Source organism: Pristiophorus japonicus, unplaced genomic scaffold (genome assembly GCF_044704955.1).
Source record: "Pristiophorus japonicus isolate sPriJap1 unplaced genomic scaffold, sPriJap1.hap1 HAP1_SCAFFOLD_783, whole genome shotgun sequence".
Lineage (NCBI taxonomy): Eukaryota > Metazoa > Chordata > Chondrichthyes > Pristiophoridae > Pristiophorus > Pristiophorus japonicus.
The window spans coordinates 102,304-125,245 of NW_027254700.1; the positions used below are offsets into that span (position 1 = coordinate 102,304).

General features: G+C 47.7%; 1 protein-coding gene across 1 annotated transcript in view; it reads right to left on the minus strand.

The window, feature by feature from the left end:
• LOC139256823 (probable G-protein coupled receptor 139) overlaps nucleotides 1-12,415 on the minus strand; it is a 52,384-nt gene extending 39,969 nt beyond the window's left edge. The window contains exons 1-2 of the mRNA XM_070874328.1: nucleotides 12,265-12,415; nucleotides 8,986-9,857 (exon numbers count right to left, since the gene is read on the minus strand). Coding sequence (XP_070730429.1) covers nucleotides 8,986-9,857; nucleotides 12,265-12,415 — 1,023 coding nt within the window. The remainder of the gene's footprint in view (nucleotides 1-8,985; nucleotides 9,858-12,264) is intronic.
• Between the last annotated feature and the right edge of the window lie 10,527 nt (nucleotides 12,416-22,942).

Sequence of the window (22,942 nt, forward strand, 5' to 3'; positions counted from 1 at the left end):
GGGGATTTGAGTACAAGGGCAGGGAGGTGTTGCAACAGTTGTACAGGGCCTTGGTGAGGCCACACCTGGAGTATTGTGTACAGTTTTGGTCTCCTAACTTGAGGAAGGACATTCTTGCTATTGAGGGAGTGCAGCGAAGGTTCACCAGACTGATCCCGGGATGGCGGGACTGACCTATCAAGAAAGACTGGATCAACTGGGCTTGTATTCACTGGAGTTAAGAAGAATGAGAGGGGATCTCATAAAAATATTTAAAATTCTGACGGGTTTAGACAGGTTAGATAAAGGAAGAATGTTCCCAATGTTGGGGAAGTCCAGAACCAGGGGTCACAGTCTAAGGATAAGGGCTAAGCCATTTAGGACCGAGATGAGGAGAAACTTCTTCACCCAGAGAGTGGTGAACCTGTGGAATTCTCTACCACAGAAAGTTGTTGAGGCCAATTCACTAAATATATTCAAAAAGGAGTTAAATGTAGTCCTTACTACTAGGGGGATCAAGGGGTATGGTGAGAAAGCAGGAATGGGGTACTGAAGTTGCATGTTCAGCCATGAACTCATTGAATGGTGGTGCAGGCTCGAAGGGCCGAATGGCCTACTCCTGCTCCTATTTTCTATGTTTCGATGTTTCTAATAGCAAGCATGTCCTTCCTCAGATTAGGAGAGCAAAGCTGTACACAGTATTCAAGGTGAGGCCTCACCAAGGTTCTGTACAACTGCAGTATGACCGCCCTGATCCTATACTCAAATCCTCTCGCTATGAAGGCCAATATGCCAATAAGCCTTCTTCACAGCCTGCTGTACCGACATGCCAACTTTCAATGACTGATGTACCATGACACCCAGGTCTCGTTGCACCTCCACTTTTCCTAATCTGTCAACTTGAGATAATATTCTGCCTTCCTGTTTTTGCAACCAAAGTGGATAACCTCACATTTATCTACAATACACTGCATCTTACACTGACTGGTGTCTCGAAGACCCATCTCACTCTGAGAGTATCTGTGAAACGACAGAGGGCTATGGGGAGAGAGCAGGGCAGTGGGATTAGTTTGGGATTGATACAGGGCTATGGGGAGAGAGTGGGGCAGTGGGATTAGTTTGGGATTGATACAGGGCTATGGGGAGAGAGTGGGGCAGTGGGATTGTTTGGGATTGATACAGGGCAATGGGGAGAGAGCAGGGCAGTGGGATTAGTTTGGGATTGATACAGGGCTATGGGGAGAGAGTGGGGCAGTGGGATTAGTTTGGGATTGATACAGGGCTATGGGGAGAGAGCGGGGCAGTGGGATTGTTTGGGATTGATACAGGGCTATGGGGAGAGAGCAGGGCAGTGGGATTAGTTTGGGATTGATACAGGGCTATGGGGAGAGAGTGGGGCAGTGAGATTCGTTTGGGATTGATACAGGGCTATGAGGAGAGAGCGGGGCAGTGGGATTGTTTGGGATTGATACAGGGCTATGGGGAGAGAGCAGGGCAGTGGGATTATTTTGGGATTGATACAGGGCTATGGGGAGAGAGCAGGGCAGTGGGATTAGTTTGGGATTGATACAGGGCTATGGGGAGAGAGTGGGGCAGTGGGTTTAGTTTGGGATTGATACAGGGCTGTGGGGAGAGAGCGGGGCAGTGGGATTAGTTTGGGATTGATACAGGACTATGGGGAGAGAGCGGGGCAGTGGGATTAGTTTGGGATTGATACAGGGCTATGGGGAGAGAGTGGGGCAGTGGGTTTAGTTTGGGATTGATACAGGGCTATGGGGAGAGTGTGGGGCAGTGGATTTGTTTGGGATTGATACAGGGCTTTGTGGAGAGAGTGGGGCAGTGGGATTAGTTTGGGATTGATACAGGGCTATGGGGAAAGTGTGGGGCAGTGGGATTAGTTTGGGATTGATACAGGGCTATGTGGAGAGAGCAGGGCAGTGGGATTAGTTTGGGATTGATACAGGGCTATGGGGAGAGAGCGGGGCAGTGGGATTAGTTTGGGGATTGATACAGGGCTATGGGCAGAGAGTGTGTCAGTGGGATTAGTTTGGGATTGATACAGGGCTATGGGGAGAGTGCGGGGCAGTGGAATTAGTTTGGGATTGATACAGGGCTATGGGGAGAGTGCGGGGCAGTGGAATTAGTTTGGGATTGATACAGGGCTATGTGGAGAGAGCGGGGCAGTGGGATGAGGGTTGTACCAGGGGTAACAGCAAGCATTGGAGAGCATATTATTTTTAATAGGGACTAGGGAATGAAAGGTGGTGGTGAGGGTCTGGTTGAGCAGATCGGTGACTGCAGAAATGCCATTGTTAAAAGAGGGCGAAAGGTTGGACCGTTTTGAGTTGATAAGTGCAGTTGTAAGAGAGTTTGGGGAGAGTTTTATTCCAGGGGTAGATGCAGAAAGGAGTAGGTTTGTCTTGGGGAAAGGGGCATGTGGGTCTAGAGCGATACAAGGAAATGGTCAGAGATGGTCCCATCTGTAATTGACACTGTTGGAGTAACAAGGCAACGAGAGATTGCAAGGCCAAGGAGGTGTCTGTGAATATGGGTGGAGGAATTTACATGGAGGGAGTGATTGAGGGAGGACAGGAGGGTCATGAACTCAGAGTGAGTGTGAGCTCATATGGTGAGTGTGGGCTCACTACAGACCTTTAAAAGGGGAAGTTGAAACGTTTCTGAGAGGACATTGCCAGTTACAGGGAGTGAGTGGACACTTTAGATTGTGATGTTACCGGAGCAACAGTGCTCTCCCTGGAGCCTCAGGCAGTTGGAGAGCAATTGCCCGGAGGCTTTTCCTGAATTGGCCATGTTTCTTTGTATGTTCCGAGAGATAGTGTTACTGGGAGGTGGGACAGGAACATGCCAGGTTATTCTGTCTGACAGACAGTCTTTGTGTACATTTGTATGTGCAGACTGGGGATTGTCTCTGGGACCTGCCTGATGTGTGGCTCAGAGACTTCACCCAGTCAATAGCTGAGCCCAACGACAATCCCCAGTCAGAAGCTGGCAAGATGGTTCGCTTTATTGACTGGATCTGGCGCTGGCTCCCATGGGTAACACTCACTTTGATCAATTTGTCCTGGGAGCCAGAGAGTCTGTTCCCTTGCAGGATCCACGCTTCTCACCCTAAATTCCATAGCAACATAGAAACATAGAAATTTACAGCACAGAAGGAGGCCATTCCATCCCATCGTGTCCTCACCGGCCGACAAAGAGCCACACGGCCCTCAGTCAGCAGCCCTGAAGGTTATATATAAACCTATGAACAATGACGGAAAGGCAAAGAGCACCCAGCCCAACCAGTCCGCCTCACACAACTGTGACATCCCTTATACTGAAACATTCTACACTCCACCCCAACCGGAGCCATGTGATCCCCTGGGAGAGGCAAAAACCAGATAAAAACCCAGGCCAATTTAGGGAGGAAAAATCTGGGAAAATTCCTCTCCGACCCATCCAGGCGATCGACACTAGTCCAGGAGATCACCCTGGCCGTATTCTATTCCCTGCAGTACTTACCATTTTATCTGCTCCGTCCAACAAAAGGTCATCCAGTCTAATCCCAATTACCAGCTCTAGGTCTGTAACCCTGCAGGTTACTGCACTTTAAGTGCCCATCCAACCATCTCTTAAAAGTGGTGAGGGTTTCTGTATCCACCACTCTTCCAGGCAGCGAGTTCCAGATCCCCACAACCCTCTGTGTAAAGAAGCCCCCCTCAAATCCCCTCTAAACCTTCCACCAACCACCTTAAAACTATGCCCCCTCATAATAGACCCCTTCACCAATGGAAATAGACCCTTACTATCCACTATGTCCAGGCCCCTCAATATTTTGTTGACATCGATGAGGTCTCCTCTCAACCTCCGCCGTTCCAATGAGAACAAACCCAGCCCATTGAATCTGTCCACATAACTAAGATTCTCCATTCTAGGCACCAGCCGAGTAAATCTCCTCTGCACCCTCTCAGGTACAATCAAATCCTTCCAGCAATTTGGCAACCAGAACTGCATGCAGTACTCCAGCTGTGGCCTAACCAAAGTATTATACAATTTAAGCATAACCTCCCTGCTCTTATAATCTATGTCTCGGCCAATAAAGGCAAGCATTTCGTATGCCTTCTTGACCACATTATCCACCTGGCCTGCTACTTTCAGGGATCTGTGGACAAGCACTCCAAGGTCCCTTTGTTCATCTACACTATTAAGTGGCCTACCGCTTAATGTGTTTACCCGTTCCTTATTAGCATTCACAAAATGCATCAAAGGGGGATAGAAAGGTGTTTCTGCGGTCGCAACCGAGACTCGAGGATGGTATGTTGCCTCCCTGGTGCAAGGGTCAAGGATGTCTCAGAGCAGCTGTCGGCATACTGGAGGGGGAGAATGAACAGCCAGTTGTCGTGGTACATACAGGTACCAACGATAAAGGTAAAAAACGGGATGAGGTCCTACGAGCTGAATTTAGGGAGCCAGGAGTTAAATTAAAAAGTAGGACCTCAAAGGTGGTAATCTCAGGATTGCTACCAGTGCCACGTGCTAGTCAGAGTAGGAATCGCAGGATAGCTCAGATGAATACGTGGCTTGAGCATTGGTGCAGCAGGGAGGGATTCAATTTCCTGGGACACTGGAACCGGTTCTGGGGAAGGTGGGACCAGTACAAACCGGACGGTCTGCACCTGGGCAGGAATGGAACCAATATCCTCGGGGGAGTGTTTGCTCGTGCTGTTGGGGAGGAGTTAAACTAATATGGCAGGGGGATGGGAACCTATGCAAGGAGAGAGAGGGAAGTAGAATGGGTCAAGAAGCAAAAGATAAAAAGAAGAAAAGTAAAAGTGGAGGGCAGAGAAACCCAAGGCAAAAAGCAAAAAGGGCCACATTGCTGCAAAACTCTAAAAGGACAAAGTGTGTTACAAAGACAAGCCTGAAGGCTCTGTGCCTCAATGCGAGGAGTATTCGGAATAAAGTGGATGAATTAACTACGCAGATAGCAGTTAACGGGTATGATGTCATTGGCATCACAGAGACATGGCTCCAGGGTGACCAAGGCTGGGAACTCAACATCCAGGGGTATTTAACATTTTGGGAAGGATAGACAGAAAGGAAAAGGAGGTGGGGTGGCATTGCTGGTTAAAGAGGAAATTAATGCAATAGTAAGAAGGGACATTAGCTTGGATGATGTGGAATCGGTATGGGTGGAGCTGCGGAATACCAAGGGGCAGAAAACGCTCGTGTGAGTTGTGTGCAGACCACCAAACAGTCGTAGTAAGGTTGGGGACAGCATCAAGCAAGAAATTAGGGATGCATGCAATAAAGGTACAGCAGTTATCATGGGTGACTTTAATCTACATATTGATTGGGCTAACCAAACTGGTAGCAATGCGGTGGAGAAGGATTTCCTGGAGTGTATTAGGGATGGTTTTCTAGACCAATATGTCGAGGAACCAACCAAGGAGCTGGCCATCCTAGACTGGATGATGTGTAATGAAAAGGACTAATTAGCAGTCTTGTTGTGCGAGACCCCTTGGGGAATAGTGACCATAATATGGTCGAATTCTTTATTAGGATGGAGAGTGACACAGTTAATTCAGAGACTAGGGTGCTGAACTTAAGGAAAGGTAACTTTGATGGTTTGAGGCGTGAATTGGCTAGAATAGACTGGCAAATGACACTTAAAAGATTGACAGTGGATAGACAATAGCAAACATTTAAAGGTCACATGGATGAATTTCTGCAATTGTACAACACTGTCTGGAGTAAAAATAAAACGGGGAAGGTGGCTCAACCGTGGCTGACAAGGGGAATTAAGGATAGTGTTAAATCTAAGGAAGAGGCATAGAAATTGGCCAGAAAAAGCAGCAAACCTGAGGACTGGGAGAAATTTAGGATTCAGCAGACGAGAACAAAAGGTTTAATTAAGAGGGATGAAAATAGAGTACAAGAAGAGGCTTGCCGGGAACATAAAATCTGACTGCAAAAGCTTCTATAGATATGTAAAGAGAAAAAGATGAGTGAAGACATACGTAGGTCCCTTGCGGTCGGAGTCAGGTGAATGTATAATTGCAAGTTGGCTCCAAATTTGGCTTGGAGGTAGGAAGCAAAGGGTAATGGTTGATGGATGTTTTTGTGACTGGAAGGATGTTTCCAGTGGGGTTCTGCAGGGCTCAGTACTGGGTCCCTTGCTTTTTGCGGTATATATCAACAATTTAGATTTGAATACAGGGAGTATGATTAATGCTTTTGTTCTGCATCCTTTTTTAAATAGGGGCGTTACATTTGCGGTTTTGCAATCCACTGCGACCGCCTCAGAATCCAGGGAATTTTGGTCGATTACAACCAAAGCATCCACTATTGCTGCCGCTACTTCTCCGAAGATGTAGGCGTCAGGTCCAGGGTGTAGTGTCTCTGCACCTTACTACAAACTCACACATGGCATGGATATATCAGGCACGGTCACTCTGTGACCTTCACCTTTATTGCCAGGACCAAGGAGTGCTGACCCTGGGTGGGACCTGCCCTTTTATACCTGGAAACCCAGGTGAGGAGTGTCTCCCGCAAGTTGACCCCCTGTGGTCAGGGTGTGCATTTCTAGGGTACAGGTACAGTGTGCATGAGTTACAGTTACATGACTATATCATTATAAGATGGTTAAATACATGACACAGGGGACTTGTACGCCTTTAGTCCCATTATTTTACTGAGTACTACTTCATTAGCGATAGTGATTGTATGAAGTTCCAACCTCCCTACAGCCCCTTGCTTATCCACTATTGGGGTGTTTCAGTGGCTTCTACCGTGAAGACGGATACAATATATTTGTTGAACGTCTCTACCATTCCCCAGTCTCATCCTCCAGGGGAGGAACATTTACTTTAGCCACTCTTTTCCTTGTTATGTAACTGTAGATACTCTTACTGTATTTTTATATTTCGTGCTTGTTTACTTTCATACTCTATCTTCCCTCTCTTTGTCAATTTTGTATTTGTTCTTTGCTGGCTTTTAAAAGTTTCCCAATCCTCTGGTCTCCCACTGATCTTGGCCCATTGCAGGCCCTTGTTTTCAATGTGATGCCATCCCTTATTTCCTCAGTTAGGCACGGATGGTTATCTCTTCTCTTACAGTCTTTCCATCTCATTGGGATATATTTTAGTTGCGAGTTAAGAAATATCTCCTTAAATGTCTGCCACTGATCATCAACCGTCCCGTACTTTAATCTATTTTCCCAGTCCACTTTAGCCAACTCTGCCCTCATACCTTTCTTTCCTCAATAATTTAAGCTTAGGTCACTGGTTTCAGAACTAACTTACTCACTGCCCAACAGAATTTCAAATTGAACCATGTTATGGTCATTCATTTCACTGCACCAGATCTAAGATAGCCTGCTCGCTGGTTGGTTCTGCAATATGCTGTTCAAGGAAACCATCCAGGATACACTCTATGAACTCTTCCTCGGGGCTACGCTGGCCAATTTGCTTTGTCCAATCAATATGTAGGTTAAAATCACCCAGGATTCTTTCGGTGCATTTATTACAAGCCTCCACCTGCCACGATCTTGCATGGCAGAGTAGGCTCGAGGGGCTCAATGGACTAATCGTGCTGCTATTTACTGCAAAAGCTTCCACAGATATGTGAAGAGAAAACGATTAGTGAAGACAGACGTAGGTCTCTTGCAGTCAGATTCAGGCACTGATGTAAAGCCTGGCCGACAGGAGCTGCCATCGTACCTGGTGTTGGACCTCCTCCTTACCATGCTGGGTTGTGGGGATTGGTGCAGGGCCGGGCCGAGTGGCTCCCCCTAGCCACTCACTCACTGCTTTGGTGAACAAACCTCTATCTGCTGCTGACCTCGACTCTCGCTGTAACTCACCTGGCCTCACTTCTGGGAAGGGGAAGGTCAGTGACATCAACCAGCCAATGGGAATAGATCCTGCCGCCAGCTTTGTGCTGGGTACCAGAGCTGTATATGCTGTGCCGAGCGCGAGTGAGGACATCCATATGTGAGGCAGGGAGGGGTCCTGAGGAACACTACCCCATTGTCTAGGCAACGGATGTTGCCACCTTAGTGCAGGCGGGAGACCAGCTACTTTAGGTGGTACTTTAGGGGGTGCCATCCTTTTGCAGGTCACTGCTGACCTTGCAGAGGATCCTGACAGATTGTCACTCCCCGCCCAGGGAGCCCTGTGTAGACAGTGTGTGAGTGAGTGTGATAATATTCACCATGAGGGAGAGTGACTCATACACAATGGGCCTTAAATTCCGGCCTCACCAGGTCAGGCCCAAGTGTACATGCCCCGGAAACCGGCTTTTCCGATCTGTCAAAGATTTCTCCATATGGATTCTCCACATCCCGGGAAGAAGACCATTTGTGTGGGTGAGATTGGGTCATTTGCCCAAATCATGCCCAGAGAATGTCCTTCAAACTCTTAAACCAGGTAAAAGCAGGTCGATACATTACTTTTACCAGTGTAAGAGTTCTAAAACATATCAAAAATAAACTTAAATACATATTTTTACAGTAAAAACCCTTTCCACCAAGGATCGTTTATTTTAAACCTTATTGAAACATGTTAAAAAAAATTACAAAAAATATTTTTTTTTCCAAAAGATTTAATTGACTTTAATTTCAATTAATTTTAAATATGTGATGTGTTTTTTAATTTATTCTGTTGCTTTTCAATATTGAGGTGTTTTTTCACATTGATAATAATGGGAACTCTGAAAAAGCGAGTTGCCATTATTATCACTGAGAATACTGCAGCGTGATTGGTGCTTCAGGCCCATGTGACTCCAGCTTTACTGTACGTATGGGGAAGGCCATTTCCCTAACGCTACACATGGAATGAAGGTCTCGGATGGGAATCGAAGGTTTACGTAAAATATGTTCCGGTCGGAGGCATTTATCCGAAGGAAGCCCCCAACCGGGATTTCCCCCCCATTATCTGGCGGCATTGAGTTCTGAGGCTGTAAAGTCTCTGCTGCTTCTTATCGTTTAATGCATTTTACAATTACAACAAAGGGATATTTCAGCACATTCTTCCACTGCTCCCGGAACTTAGTCTGTGTCACGGCGTAAATCCCAGTGTTTGTACAGCAACTCAGCTGCTGCAGCATGAATCCTAGTTCATTGACAAAGACAGATATATCTACAAAATGTCCAATATATAAAATCCGGTTTGCCACAAGAACCACCATATACATTGCCCATAACAGGATGAAATTCCCCGAGATAATAAACAATAAAATCATGGATTTCCTGCGACTCTCCATCTCGGGGTCTCTGGGACTCTCCCCACTGCTGTGACCCCGGAGTCTCCTGCGAGCTCTGCTGGCCATTAAAATGTGTCTGACAGTGAGAGCATTGAGCAGCAGGATCAGAATAAATGGGACACACGGGGTTAGAATATAATGAAGTATTTCGAATGTTGCCCAGCCCAGTGATGCATAATTAGTGTAATACAGATCACAAAACCAGGGGTTGTTACCTAGCACATACAAACTTCTGAACATAAAATACCAGGGTATGTTCTTTAAACAGCTCAGCACAGTCACTGTTCCCAGAACCACAGCCGCCGTTCTCTCGGTGCTATATTTAGTTTTCAGCTTCTGGCAACAAATGGCCACAAATCGATCGAAGGTGAAAGTGACGGTGAACCAGACAGAACAGTCTGTGGCTGCATAGAGCAGGACGGCGTGGATATTACACAGGGGGATGGAATACACGAAAATAAACTGTTCCTCATAACGAATCGGAATGTGCCTCAGTATCAGATCCAGGATCACCACCAGTAGATCCGCTGTTGCCATGGCCACCAGGTAACGAGTGACACATTTGGAGAGTCCACACTTTCCCCGGGACAGGATCACTATCGTCACTAAGTTCACTGTGAGGAAAGGAAATAACCAGTTAAATTAAACATCAGGCTGGGAGCAAGAGCAGAAGATTGATGGGATTCGGTCTGCAATCTGCAAATCATTAGTGACATGAAATGATATAATCTAATTCTCGTACCTGAGGAAATGAATGCAGGGTTTATTGCAAAAATAATAAGAAAAATAAATGAAATGGGGATAAAGACAACATGAAATGAACAGATGTTTGATCAATGAGACATTAAATGATAGATCTACCTTTAGCTCAGCAGACAACAACACTGCCCAAGGTAACAGGGGCACACGGGTCAAGAACCTCTCAGGAAGCCTTCGTGTCCCGGGATCAGTCAGCACCGAGAGCGGTGGGATTCGCTTCTGTGCCGCTGTGTTGGTGGGAGGGGGCGGTGATGGGGGGAGAGGGAGGGAGACCCTCATTGTATTCTTGCTCCTGCTGAGGATCTGGATTCTAATTAGAACTGAAAGTGAGTGTAACAGAAATAAACATCGACTGCAATTTTGGCTTGCAATAATTACAGGTGGTTCTACTTAAAATGTATGAAGCTAATATGACGACGTTAGGTTATTAAATACAAATGTACAGCAGTTAGAAAGATAACTGGGCTGCAGGAAGTGTATTGAACAATGAGCTTTACACCTTTTTGATGAAATTGTCGCTCATTGCCATGTTATTCGGAAATTCTTACTTTCAAAGAATGGACTCTGAATAAAATAAATAGTTATCATTGACCAGGGAATGTCCAACTAAATGCTTTGTTTTAGCATCGAAATCGGACGACTTATTCCACAGGTAAAGTGCTGCCCAATGTTTCTGTAAAGTATCTGAACACAAATGGATATGAGTTATTCTTGTTTTCTTTCACATGTTGCTTTCCAACTTGTGCATCGTATATTAGATGGAAAAATATCAAAGGATTGCTTTATCATTAATACTTCAGTTACAATCAGCTGACATTCTTTATGCTGAATGAAAGCAGGGTACAATAGAGAATTACTCCGATTCTCACTGAGAGACCCACTGAGCTGTGGCAGACAGACATGAGAGGCAATTGTAAACTCTAAACAAAGATTGCAAATAAATGTCTGGAAATCTGACTGAATGAGCATTTAGTGAGGATGAAAATGACCCTGATAAATCTGTTCCAACCATCAGAAGCAGTGGCAATAATGCAGAACTGGAGAATGTGGAAAATGAGGCACTGGCTGGAAATGAATGATTCGAAACATAGAAACATAGAAAATAGGAGCAGGAGTGGGCCATTCGGCCCTTCGAGTCTGCACCACCATTCAATATGATCAAGGCTGATCCTCTATCTCAACACCATACCCGGCTTTTCCCTCATACCCCTGGATAACCTTTATAGAAATATAGAAAATAGGAGAAACATAGAAAATAGGAGATATTTCAGTGATTTAAGAAGGTGTGTATGATCTGTCAGGATTTGTTCTTCGCACTGTGTGTAAGTAAACATGGCGAGCATTCGGTGAACACAACAGTAAAATAGTGTGGATGATGAACGTCTGAAATAAAAATAGAAAATCCAAGAGATAATCAACAGGTCAGGCAGCATCTGAGGAGAGAGAAACACAGTGACCGTTTCAGGTCAATCACCTGTCGTCATTTGGTGACAAGTTCCCGAAACGCAGAAAATCTGCTTCTGATCTGATACAAATGTACAGTGTAGCGAGGATTCTGAAATTCGGGAAATTAAGTGTCTCTTCCAATATCTTTGCTTGAGTTCAATATAGAACATATCAATCTTGATGGTCCAATATCATTTACATAATCAATAGCCGACAGCACGGTGATGGACAGTAGTGAGGTACCAGATACACTAACAGTGAGGTACCAGATACACGAACAGTGAGGTACCAGATACACTAACAGCTAGGTACCAGATACACTAACAGTGAGGTACCAGATACACGAACAGCGAGGTACCAGATACACTAACAGTGAGGTACCAGATACACTAACAGTGAGGTACCAGATACACTAACAGTGAGGTACCAGATACACTAACAGCGAGGTTCCAGATACACTAACATTGAGGTACCAGGGACACTAACAGTGAGGTACCAGATACACTAACAGTGAGGTACCAGATACACTAACAGTGAGGTACCAGATACACTAACAGTGAGGTACCAGATACACTAACAGTGAGGTACCAGATACACTAACAGTGAGGTACCTGATACACTAACAGTGAGGTAACAGGGACACTAACAGCAGTGAGGATGTGCCAGTATTATTAAACTACAACACGTGCGTAAACAAAATGCAACAATTTGAAAGCCAGAATACCATTAATAATGGATTATCCCCTGGTACAGAGCAAGAATGATATTACAGTGAAACAGGATTTATATATTTAATAACTGAACATAGATACTTACTCGGAACACCAAAAGCAGCCAGTAGAGGATAGAAAATACATTGTATGTCGAACAATACTTTTTTTATCTTCTCTTCTAGAAGCAATCCAGCAAGAATGGCTAGATATTCATCAGTCATGGGAGGCGCTGGTGGGATGAGAGACACAACCATGACTTCCCTTCTGTGACTCACTTCTGGTATCTGTGCTGCAGGAGACCTGCTGATTGTGTGAGGTGAAACATTGAAGGGAGCTCCTTACATCGAGCAGAGGGAAATCCCCGATGTCATCATTAGGCATCACTGTAACTGACATTAATCACAGACATTGAACAAACACACTCATTGAACCATTGTCACCACAATATTTCACTGCAACTTAATCCAGCTCACCGTATTGTACACAGTTTTAAATTAAAAGTGAGACAATGTGTGATTTTTTACACACCCATAAAATACCGAGGACAAAGATAACATAGTTTATATTCCTGTCTTGAATTAAAATTGAGAACAAAAGATGCGAAAGTGACAGAAACAAAGGAGGGATAAAAGATGAAAAGACGGATTGCACCAATCTTGTTCTCTGATGCATTGGATCCCAGGCCAGCAGGGTCAAAACATTCCCAATCAATAAATGTTCCCACACGGCAGTATCTGAGCGATGATCGCTGCAATGGATCAATGGGACTCACGTACGTGACACAACTCCAGCCTCAATCCAGGAATTTCATTCCAAGCCCTCTAGATTACAGTCCTTCCACTTCAGTCCAGGAATTCCATTCCTAGGCCCTCTAGATTACAGTCCTTCCACTTCAGTCCAGGAATTCCATTCCCGGGACGGTCTATATTATCTGACACTCGAACAGGAACAACAGGTTATTTGTAAAGTATGCCCTTACCCAGTCAAGCATCTCCTTTATCGAGGGGAGGAATAATAAAAGAAGCAAAGGTTTGATCCCAAGGAACCAAAGGAAATTGCTTAAATATTAACCATTGAGATAAGTACTCTGTAAATATCTCAAAACACCATGAAATGCTCTCGAAACATTGAAGTCTTGCATAATCATAATCTTATTCAGAGATCCATCCATCCCTAGCAGTCAACATTGTGGATTCTCCCAACACCATCCCAGTGTTGGTCCACTTCCTCCAGCAGCACAGCCCCAGTGGAGTTGGGGCACATTTGTGTAACAGTCGGAAAGGATTGGCTCTGAGATTCCTAACTAATACGTCCTTACTCCACAGTATAAATACACACCAGGCCCATGCTTGAGAGAAGGTCACTCTGTGTCCTGTCCTTTATTCCTTAGCACTCAAGTGATGAAGGTGGGTGGAGCTTCCCCTTTTATACCTGAAGGTCCAGGTTAGGAGTGTCTCTCACCTAGTGGTCAGTGTTCTCACGCTGTACAACTTAGGTCAGATTATACATGGGTTACAATGCTGGTTGAATACATGACATCACCTCCCCCCAAGTCTTATTGGGATCACAGGTTGAGTCTCTCTGGTGGTTTACGCTCCCTTGTAGAGCGCCTGAGTTGGGGCTCCGGTTGTTGGGCGCTGGCCTGAGTGTCTGCTGTTTGCGGTGCCTCAGGCCTGTCCGGACTGCCCACAGTGACTGGGCTCTCCTCCCTTTGGTTCTGGTGTTCGGTCACCTGTGGTGGAGTGAACTCTATATCGTGTTCTTCCTCTGCTTCTTCTATGGGGTTGCTGAACCTCCTTTTTGTTTGATCCACATGTTTGCGGCAGATTTGTCCATTGGTAAGTTTAACTACCAGAATCCTATTTCCCTCTTTGGCAACCACAGTGCCTGCGAGCCATTTGGGCCTTGCAGCGTAGTTGAGGACAAAAACAGGGTCATTTACATCAATACATCGCACCCTCGCATTCCTGTCATGGTAGTGATATTGTGACTGGCACCTGCTCTCGACAATTTCTTTCATGGTGGGGTGTATAAGGGATAACCTGGTTTTGAGTGTCCTTTTCATTAGTAGCTCTGCGGGTGGAACCCTGTGAGCGAGTGTGGTCGGGATCTATAGGCCAACAGGAGGCGTGATAAGCGGCTTTGTAGGGAACCCCCTTGGATTCTGAGCATCCCCTGTTTGATTATCTGCACTGCTCATTCTGCCTGGCCGTTTGAGGCCGGCTTGAACGGTGCCGTTCTAACATGGTTAATTCCATTGCCTGCCATGAAGTCCTGGAATTCAGTGCTTGTGAAGCACGGGCCATTGTCGCTGACCAAGATGTCCGGTAGACCGTGGGCGGCGAACATTGCCCGTAGACTTTCTACCGTGGCAGAAGATGTGCTTGAATTTAAAATGTCACATTCGATCCATTTGGAGTAGGCGTCTACTACAACCAAAAACATTTTCCCCTGAAAAGACCTGCGTAGTCCACATGGATGCGTGACCAAGGCTTGGCGGGCCATGGCCAGGGGCTAAGGGGGGCTTCCCTGGGCGCATTGCCCAGCTGGGCACACGTGTTGCACCTGCGAACACAAAGTTCCAGATCTGCGTCTATCCCTGGCCACCAAACGTGTGACCTGGCAATTGCCTTCATCGTGACAATGCCCGGGTGCCCATTGTGGAGTTCTCTGATGAACACCTCTCTGCCCATCTGGGGCATGACTACGCAGTTTCCCCACAGTAGGCAATTGGCCTGAATCGAGAGTTCATCCTTGCGCCTGTGAAATGGTTTAAATTTCTCAGGGCATGCCCTGTACGTGGCTGCCCAGTCCCCATTCAGGACACATTTCTTGACTAGAGACAATAGCGGGTCTTTATTTGTCCAGACTTTAATCTGACAGGCTGTCACGGTTGAGCCTTCGCTTCCAAAAGCTTCAACAGCCATGACCATCTCAGCACCATGCTCGGTAGCCCCCTCAGTGGTGGCTAGTGGGAGCCTGCTGAGTGTATCGGCGCAGTTTTCGGTGCCCGGTCTGTGCCGAATTGTGTTGTCATAGGCGGCTAACGTGAGTGCCCACCTCTGTATGTGAGCCAATGCGTTTGCATTTATGGCCTTGTTGTTGGCCAAAAGGGACGTTCGGGGTTTGTGATCTGTCTCCAGCTCAAATTTCCTGCCCAACAGGCACTGGTGCATTTTCTTTACCGCATATACACATGCGAGCGCCTCCTTTTCTACCATCCCGTAGCCCCTTTCTGCCTGGGACAGACTCCTGGAGGCATAAGCTACCGGCTGTAACTGACCCTTGACATTGACATGCTGCAACACACACCCGACACCATAGGACGACGCATCGCACGTTAACACAAGTTTCTTGCATGGATCATATAGCGTTAACAGATTGTTGGAACATAACAAATTGCGTGCTCTATTAAAAGCCCTTTCCTGGCTGTCCCCCCAGACCCATTCACGACCTTTGCGTAGGAGCACGTGTAGCGGCTCTAGCAGCGTGCTCAATTTGGGAAGAAAGTAACCAAAATAGTTCAGGAGCCCCAGGAACGAACGCAGCTCCGTCGTGTTACGGGGTCTGGGTGCTCTCTGGATCGCTTCCGTCTTGTACGCAGTAGGGCTGATCCCGTCTGCTGCTACCCTCATCCCCAGGAATTCTACCTATGGAGCTAGGAAGACGCACTTCGCCTTTTTCAGTCGCAGACCTACCCGGTCCAGTCTGCGTAGCACCTCCTCCAGGTTGTGGAGGTGTTCTTCAGTATTGTAATCTGTAATGAAACAAAAGGTCCCTTGCCAGTCGATCGTCCCTGACTGCCCTTGTCTGCCTGGAGAACTGTGTGCTGCTTTAACAATGTTGAATCTCTGTCCCAACCATTCCTTAACACAGTACCTCTCGTCTGTTCTGCTAGTGGCCATGCTCGCGTGGTTTAAATCCCATGCTTGTCGCCATCGATACGTCCTTATTACACAGTATAAATGCACACGAGGCCCATGCTTGAGAGAAGGTCAGTCTGTGATCTGTCCTTTATTTCATAGCACTCAAGTGAAGGAAGTGGGTGGAGCTTCCCCTTTTATATCTGAAGGTCCAGTTTAGGAGTGTCTCCCACAAGTTCACCACCTAGTGGTCAGTGTTCTCACAGTGTAGAACTTAGGTCAGATTATACATGGGTTACAATGCTGGTTGAATACATGACACTAACATTGACTCCCGATCATATGAGTTCTTGTGGAATTAGGTCAAACAGTTAGTACAGGGAAAACACATGCTGTTTACCAGATATCGCCCGCCCTCAGTTGAGGAACCCTCCATGTTGAACAACACTTGGAAGAAGCATTGAGAGTAGCAACATCAGAGAATGTACCCTGAGTTGGAGATTTCAATGTCCATCACCAAGAGTGGCTCGGTAGATCCACTACTGACAGAGCCAGCCGAGTCATGAAGGACAAAGCTGCCAGACTGGGCATGTGGCAAATGGTGAGAGAACCAACACCAGGGAAACAGACCTGAACTCGTCCTCCCCAATCTACCTCTCACAGACATTACTGGTAGCAGTGACCACAACACAGTCAATGTGGGGACAAAGTTCTGTCTTCACACGAACAACACCCTCCATCGTGCTGTGTGGCACTACCACTGTGATCAATGGGATAGAGACATAGAAACATAGAAAATAGGTGCAGGTGTCGGCATTCGGCCCTTCGAGCCTGCACCACCATTCAATAAGATCATTGCTGATCATTCACTCAGTACCCCTTTCCTGCTTTCTCTCCATACCCCTTGATCCCTTTAACCGTAAGGACCATATCTAACTCCCTCTTGAATATATCCAATGAACTGGCATCAACAACTTTCTGCGGAAGAGAATTCCACAGGTTAACAACTCTCTGAGTGAAGACGTTTCTCCTCACCTCGGTCCTAAATGACCTACCCCTTATCCTTAGACTGTGTCCCCTGGTTCTGGACTTTCCCAACATCGGGAACATTCTTCCTGCATCTAACCTATCCCGTCCCGTCAGAATTTTATATGTTTCTATGAGATCCCCTCTAATCGTTCTGAACTCCAGTGAATACAGGCCCAACCGATCCAGTCTCTCCTCATATGTCAATCATTCCATCCCGGGAATCAGTCTGGTGAACCTTCGCTGCACTCCCTCAATAGCAAGAATGTCCTTCCTCAGATTAGGAGACCAAAAGTGAACACAATATTCCAGGTGAGGCCTCACCAAGGCCCTGTACAACTGCAGTAAGACCTCCCTGCTCTTATACTCAAATCCCCTAGCTATGAAGGCCAACATGCCATTTGTCTTCTTCAACAACTGCTGTACCTGCATGCCAACTTTCAATGACTGATGTACCATGACACCCAGGTCTCGTTGCACCTCCCCTTTTCCTAATCTGCCGCCATTCAGATAATATTCTGCCTTCGTGTTTTTGCCAGCAAAGTGGATAACCTCACATTTATCCACATTATACTGCATCTGCCATGCATTTGCCCACTCACCTAACCTGCCCAAGTCACCCTGCAGCCTCTTAGCATCCTCCTCACAGCTCACACCGCCACCCAGCTTAGTGTCATCTGCAAACTTGGAGATATTACACGCAATTCCTTCATCTAAATGATTGATGTCGATTCAGCACAGAAATAGCCGTTTAAAAGTGGGCATCCATGATGCACCATCAGCAGGAGAGGACAATCTGTAAACTCATGGCCCAGAATACCCCTCACACTCCCATTGCTATCAAGCCAGTGACCAACATTGGTGGAAATAGGAATGTCGAAGAGCATGCCAGAAGCAAAACCTGGCGTACCTGTGAAGGAGGTGCCAAACTGGTGAAGCAACAACACAGGACTACATGCATGCTAAAGTGTGGAAGCAGCAAGTGTGTTCGTCAGACAAAGCTAAGTGAGACCACATGGAAGATCCAAAGATCAAAGCTCTGCAGTCCTGCCACATCCAGTCGTGAATGGCGGTGACTATTGAATAATTAACGGGAGGTGAAGGCATCACGAACATGTCCATCCTCGATGATAGCGGAGCCCACCATGTGAGGTTAAAGCGGGAGTCCAGTGTAAAAAAACATGCTTTTCCTTCAGAATGTCTTGTGCCTGCGCAGTTCTTGTTTAATGATGAGAAATCAGATTCAGTGACTACAACCTGTTTGAAAGCGTGCATGTGGCCTGCATGTTGAAAGTTACAGTGTAGGTATTACTGGACTCTGACGCTGGGGGAGCGGACCTGCATCTTGCTTTGGAGGATTTTTATTCCAATTAAAATACTTATAGGAATGAGTCCGCTCGGTCCAGCCGCCCAGGCAGAGCAAGGAGTAGAAACATAGAAACATAGAAAATTGGTGCAGGAGAAGGCCATTCGGCCCTTCGAGCCTGCACCACCATTCAATATGATCATGGCTGATCATGCAACTTCAGTACCCCATTCCTGCCTTCTCTCCATACCCCATGACCCCTTTAGCCGTAAGGGCCACATCTAACTCCCTTTTGAGTATATCCAATGAACTGGACTCAACAACTTTCTGTGATAGAGAATTCCACAGGTTCACAATTCCCTGGGTGAAGATGTTACTCCTCATCTCGGTCCGATATGCCTTATCCCTTATCCTTAGATTGTGAATCCTGGCTCAGGTCTTCCCCAACATCGGGAACATTCTTCCTGCATCTAACCTGTCCAAGTAAAAAGAAATCGAAAGATGACGTCACAGCCAAGGGGGTAAGTGATTGGCTGCTGATTGGTGAGAAGTTTTTTCTTTTTCTTTTCTTTATTAGTAAGTAACCTTTAGCATTATTGTTGCCAAATTAAGTTAATCTAGGGGTTAAGTCATGGCAGGAGAGCTCGGACATGTGTTATGCTCCTCCTGTACGAGGTGGGAAGTCAGGGACGCTTCCAGTGTCCCTGACGACTACATAAGTGGGAAGTGTATCGGGATGCAGCTCCTGACAGACCACATTGCGGCACTGGAGCTGTGGGTGGATTCACTCTGGAGCATGCGCGATGCTGAGGATGTCGGGAATAGCATGTTTATTGAGTTGGTCTTACCGCAGGTAAAGGTTACACAGCCAGATATGGGATGGGTGACCAACAGGAAGAGCAGTGGAAGGAAGGTAGTGCGCAACTGAGACTCCAGGATGGTATGTTGCCTCCCTGGTGGAAGGGTCAAGGATGTCTCGGAGCGGGTGCAGGAAATTTTGAAGGGGGAGGGTAAACAGCCAGTTGTCGTGGTGCATACAGGTACCAACGATATAGGTAAAAAGCGGGATGAGGTCCGACAAGACGAATTTAGCGAGCTAAGTGCTAAATTAAAAAGTAGGACCTCAAAATATTAATCTCAGGATTGCTACCAGTGCCACGTGCTAGTCAGAGTAGGAATCGCAGGATAGCTCAGATGAATACGTGACTTGAGGAGTGGTGCAGGAGGGAGGGATTCAAATTCCTGGGACATTGGAACCGGTTCTGGGGGAGGTGGGACCAGTACAAACCGGATGGTCTGCACATGGGCAGGACTGGAACCAATGTCCTCGGGGGAGTGTTTGCTCGTGCTGTTGGGGAGGAGTTAAACTAATATGGCAGGGGGATGGGAACCTATACCGGGAGACAGAGGGTAGTAGAATGGGGGCAGAAGCAAATGATAGAAAGAAGAAAAGTAAAAGTGGAGGACAGAGAAACCCAAGGCAAAAAGCAAAAAGAACATAAGAACATAACATAAGAATTAGGAACAGGAGTAGGCCATCTAGCCCCTCGAGCCTGCTCCGCCATTCAACAAGATCATGGCTGATCTGGCCGTGGACTCTGCTCCACTTACCCGCCCACTCCCCGTAACCCTTAATTCCCTTATTGGTTAAAAATCTATTTATCTGTGACTTGAATACATTCAATGAGCTAGCCTCAACTGCTTCCTTGGGCAGAGAATTCCACAGATTCACAACCCTCTGGGAGAAGAAATTCCTTCTCAACTCAGCTTTAAATTGGCTCCCCCGTATTTTGAGGCTGTGCCCCCTAGTTCTAGTCTCCCCGACCAGTAGAAACAACCTCTCTGCCTCTATCTTGTCTATCCCTTTCATTATTTTAAATGTTTGTATAAGATCACCCCTCATCCTTCTGAACTCCAACGAGTAAAAACGCAGTCTACTCAATCTATCATCATAAGGTAACCCCCTCATCTCCGGAATCAGCCTCGTGAATTGTCTCTGTACCCCCTCCAAAGCCAGTATATCCTTCCTTAAGTAAGGTGACCAAAACTGCACGCAGTACTCCAGGTGCGGCCTCACCAATACCCTGTACAGTTGCAGCAGGACCTCCCTGCTTTTGTACTCCATCCCTCTCGCAATGAAGGCCAACATCCCATTCACCTTCCTGATTACCTGCTGCACCTGCAAACGAACTTTTCGGGATTCATGCACAAGGACGAGGTTGACGGGACTGGCTCTGCAAGGGCCGGGCGTGGAGGTCATCCTCTCGGCTTACGCCGATGACGTGCTCCTCGCGGTAGAGGATCCCGCTGACCTGCGGAGGATGCGTGAGTGCCAGGAGATTTACTCGGCCGCGTCCTCCGCCAGGATCAACTGGGAGAAATGTTCCGGACTCCTGGTGGGTCAGTGGCGGGTGGACTCCCTGCCGGAGGAGCTCAGGCCTTTTGCCTGGAGCACGACCCATCTCCTCTATCTGGGAGTCTACCTTAGCCCCGACGAGGGAGCCTGGCCGGCGAACTGGCAGGAGCTGGAGGCCAAGGTCGCCGCTCGCCTAGGGTGCTGGACAGGACTGCTCCGAGTGCTGTCCTACAGGGGTCGAGCGCTAGTCATAAACCAGCTGGTGGCCGCAATGCTGTGGTACCGGCTGGTCACTTTGACCCCTCCCCCTGCGTTTGTCGCCAAGATACAGAAGAAGCTGGTGGACTTCTTCTGGAACAACAGGAAGCACTGGGTCTCTGCCGCGGTCTTGAGTCTCCCGCTTGAGGAGGGCGGTCAGTCGTTGGTGTGCGTCAGCGCCCAGCTCGCGACTTTCCGTCTTCAGACCCTGCAGAGATACCTTTACGTCGAGCCCCCTCCTAGGTGGTGTGCTCTGGCGAGGTATTTCTTCCGCCAGCAGCGCGACCTCAATTATGACACGCAGCTCCTGTTTGTGAACTTGGGGGGTGCCAGGACCGCCCTCCGGGAGCTGCCTGTCTTTTACAAGGAACTCATCAGGGTCTGGAATAAAGTCTCCACCAAGCGCAGCTCTCCGCCGGCTGGAGTGGCGGCCGTCCTGCAGGAGCCGCTGCTCGGGAATCCGTACCTCCACGACCGAGGCTTCATGTGGCGGTCGGAAGAGAGGGCTGTGGCTGGTGAGGTGACCAGGGTCAGGGACCTGCTCGATGGCGGAGGAGCGGGCTGGATGGCGCCAGACACGCTGGCGCGGCGCCTAAATTCTGCCAACGTCCGCCACGCGGCCGATGCCATCGAGTCGCTAAAAACAGCTCTGGGCCCTGACTCCGTTAGGTGCATCGAGGAGGCTCAAGCACGTGGGGAGATCCCGTCCGAACTGACCCCCGTCCGGACGGAATTCCTCATCGGCGCCAAACCCCGGAACCTCCCTCGGGGGCCGGCGCCTCACAACTTGAGCCGCCTCGGGGAAATCCCCTCCGTGTCTTTCAGTTCCGCGCGGAGGGGTTTCCTGTACGGGCTGCTCCTGCACACTCAACTTTGCCATCCTCGCCGGCCGTCCGGACACACCATGGCGTACCATCTTGCCGTCCGGAAGAGGCGGGGGTCTCCGATGGAGGGCACTCTACGCAGGGGTCCTCCCACTATTCATCGGGGACTTGGCCTGGAGGGTGGTGCACGGAGCAGTGCCGTGCAACAAATTTTTAAGCCGGTTCACGGACTCCCAGGCCGCCTGCAATTTCTGCGGTCTGGAAGAGTCCGTGTTCCATGTTTTTATGGAATGCACAAGGTTGCAGCCCCTGTTTTATTATTTGAAGGGGCTGCTCCTGAAATTCTGGCTGCACTTCAGTCCCACTCTCCTGATCTTTGGGCACCCTGTGCGGAGGGGAGCGGGTAGGTCCGAAGGCCTCCTCGTAGGACTGCTCCTGGGCACGGCCAAGGGTGCCATCAGCCGGTCCAGGCAGCGGGCGGTCGAGGGGGTCGTTCAACCTGACTGCCTGCCTCTCTTCCGCTCTTACATCCGGTCCAGGGTGTCCTTGGAGATGGAGCACGCGGTGTCCACCGGTACGCTCGCGGCCTTCCGCGAGAGGTGGGCACCGGAGGGACTGGAGTGCATCATCACGCCCGGCAACCAAATTTTAATTTGATTTTACGTTTTAAAGTTTAATTTGTTTTAATTGCCGGTGCTTTTAGTGTCCCCCTCCCCTTTTATAGGGGGCACTTGGAAAAATGTAATTTTAGCGCCCCAAAAAAACCCCCCAAAAAAACACAAAAAAAGTAAAAAAAGGGGCCTTGAAAATGTCTCCTGTGTCACCCAGGCGGGTGGCACGGGTTAATGTCTTTTTATGTTCACAGATAAACTCAAAAAGAGTTTCATGCACAAGGACCCCCAGGTCCCTCTGCACCGCAGCATGTTGTAATTTCTCCCCATTCAAATAATATTCCCTTTTAATGTTTTTTTTCCAAGGTGGATGACCTCACATTTTCCGACATTGTATTCCATCTGCCAAACCTTAGCCCATTCTCTTAACCTATCTAAATCTCTTTGCAGCCTCTCTGTGTCCTCTATACAACCCGCTTTCCCACTAATCTTTGTGTCATCTGTAAATTTTGTTACACTACACTCTGTCCCCTCTTC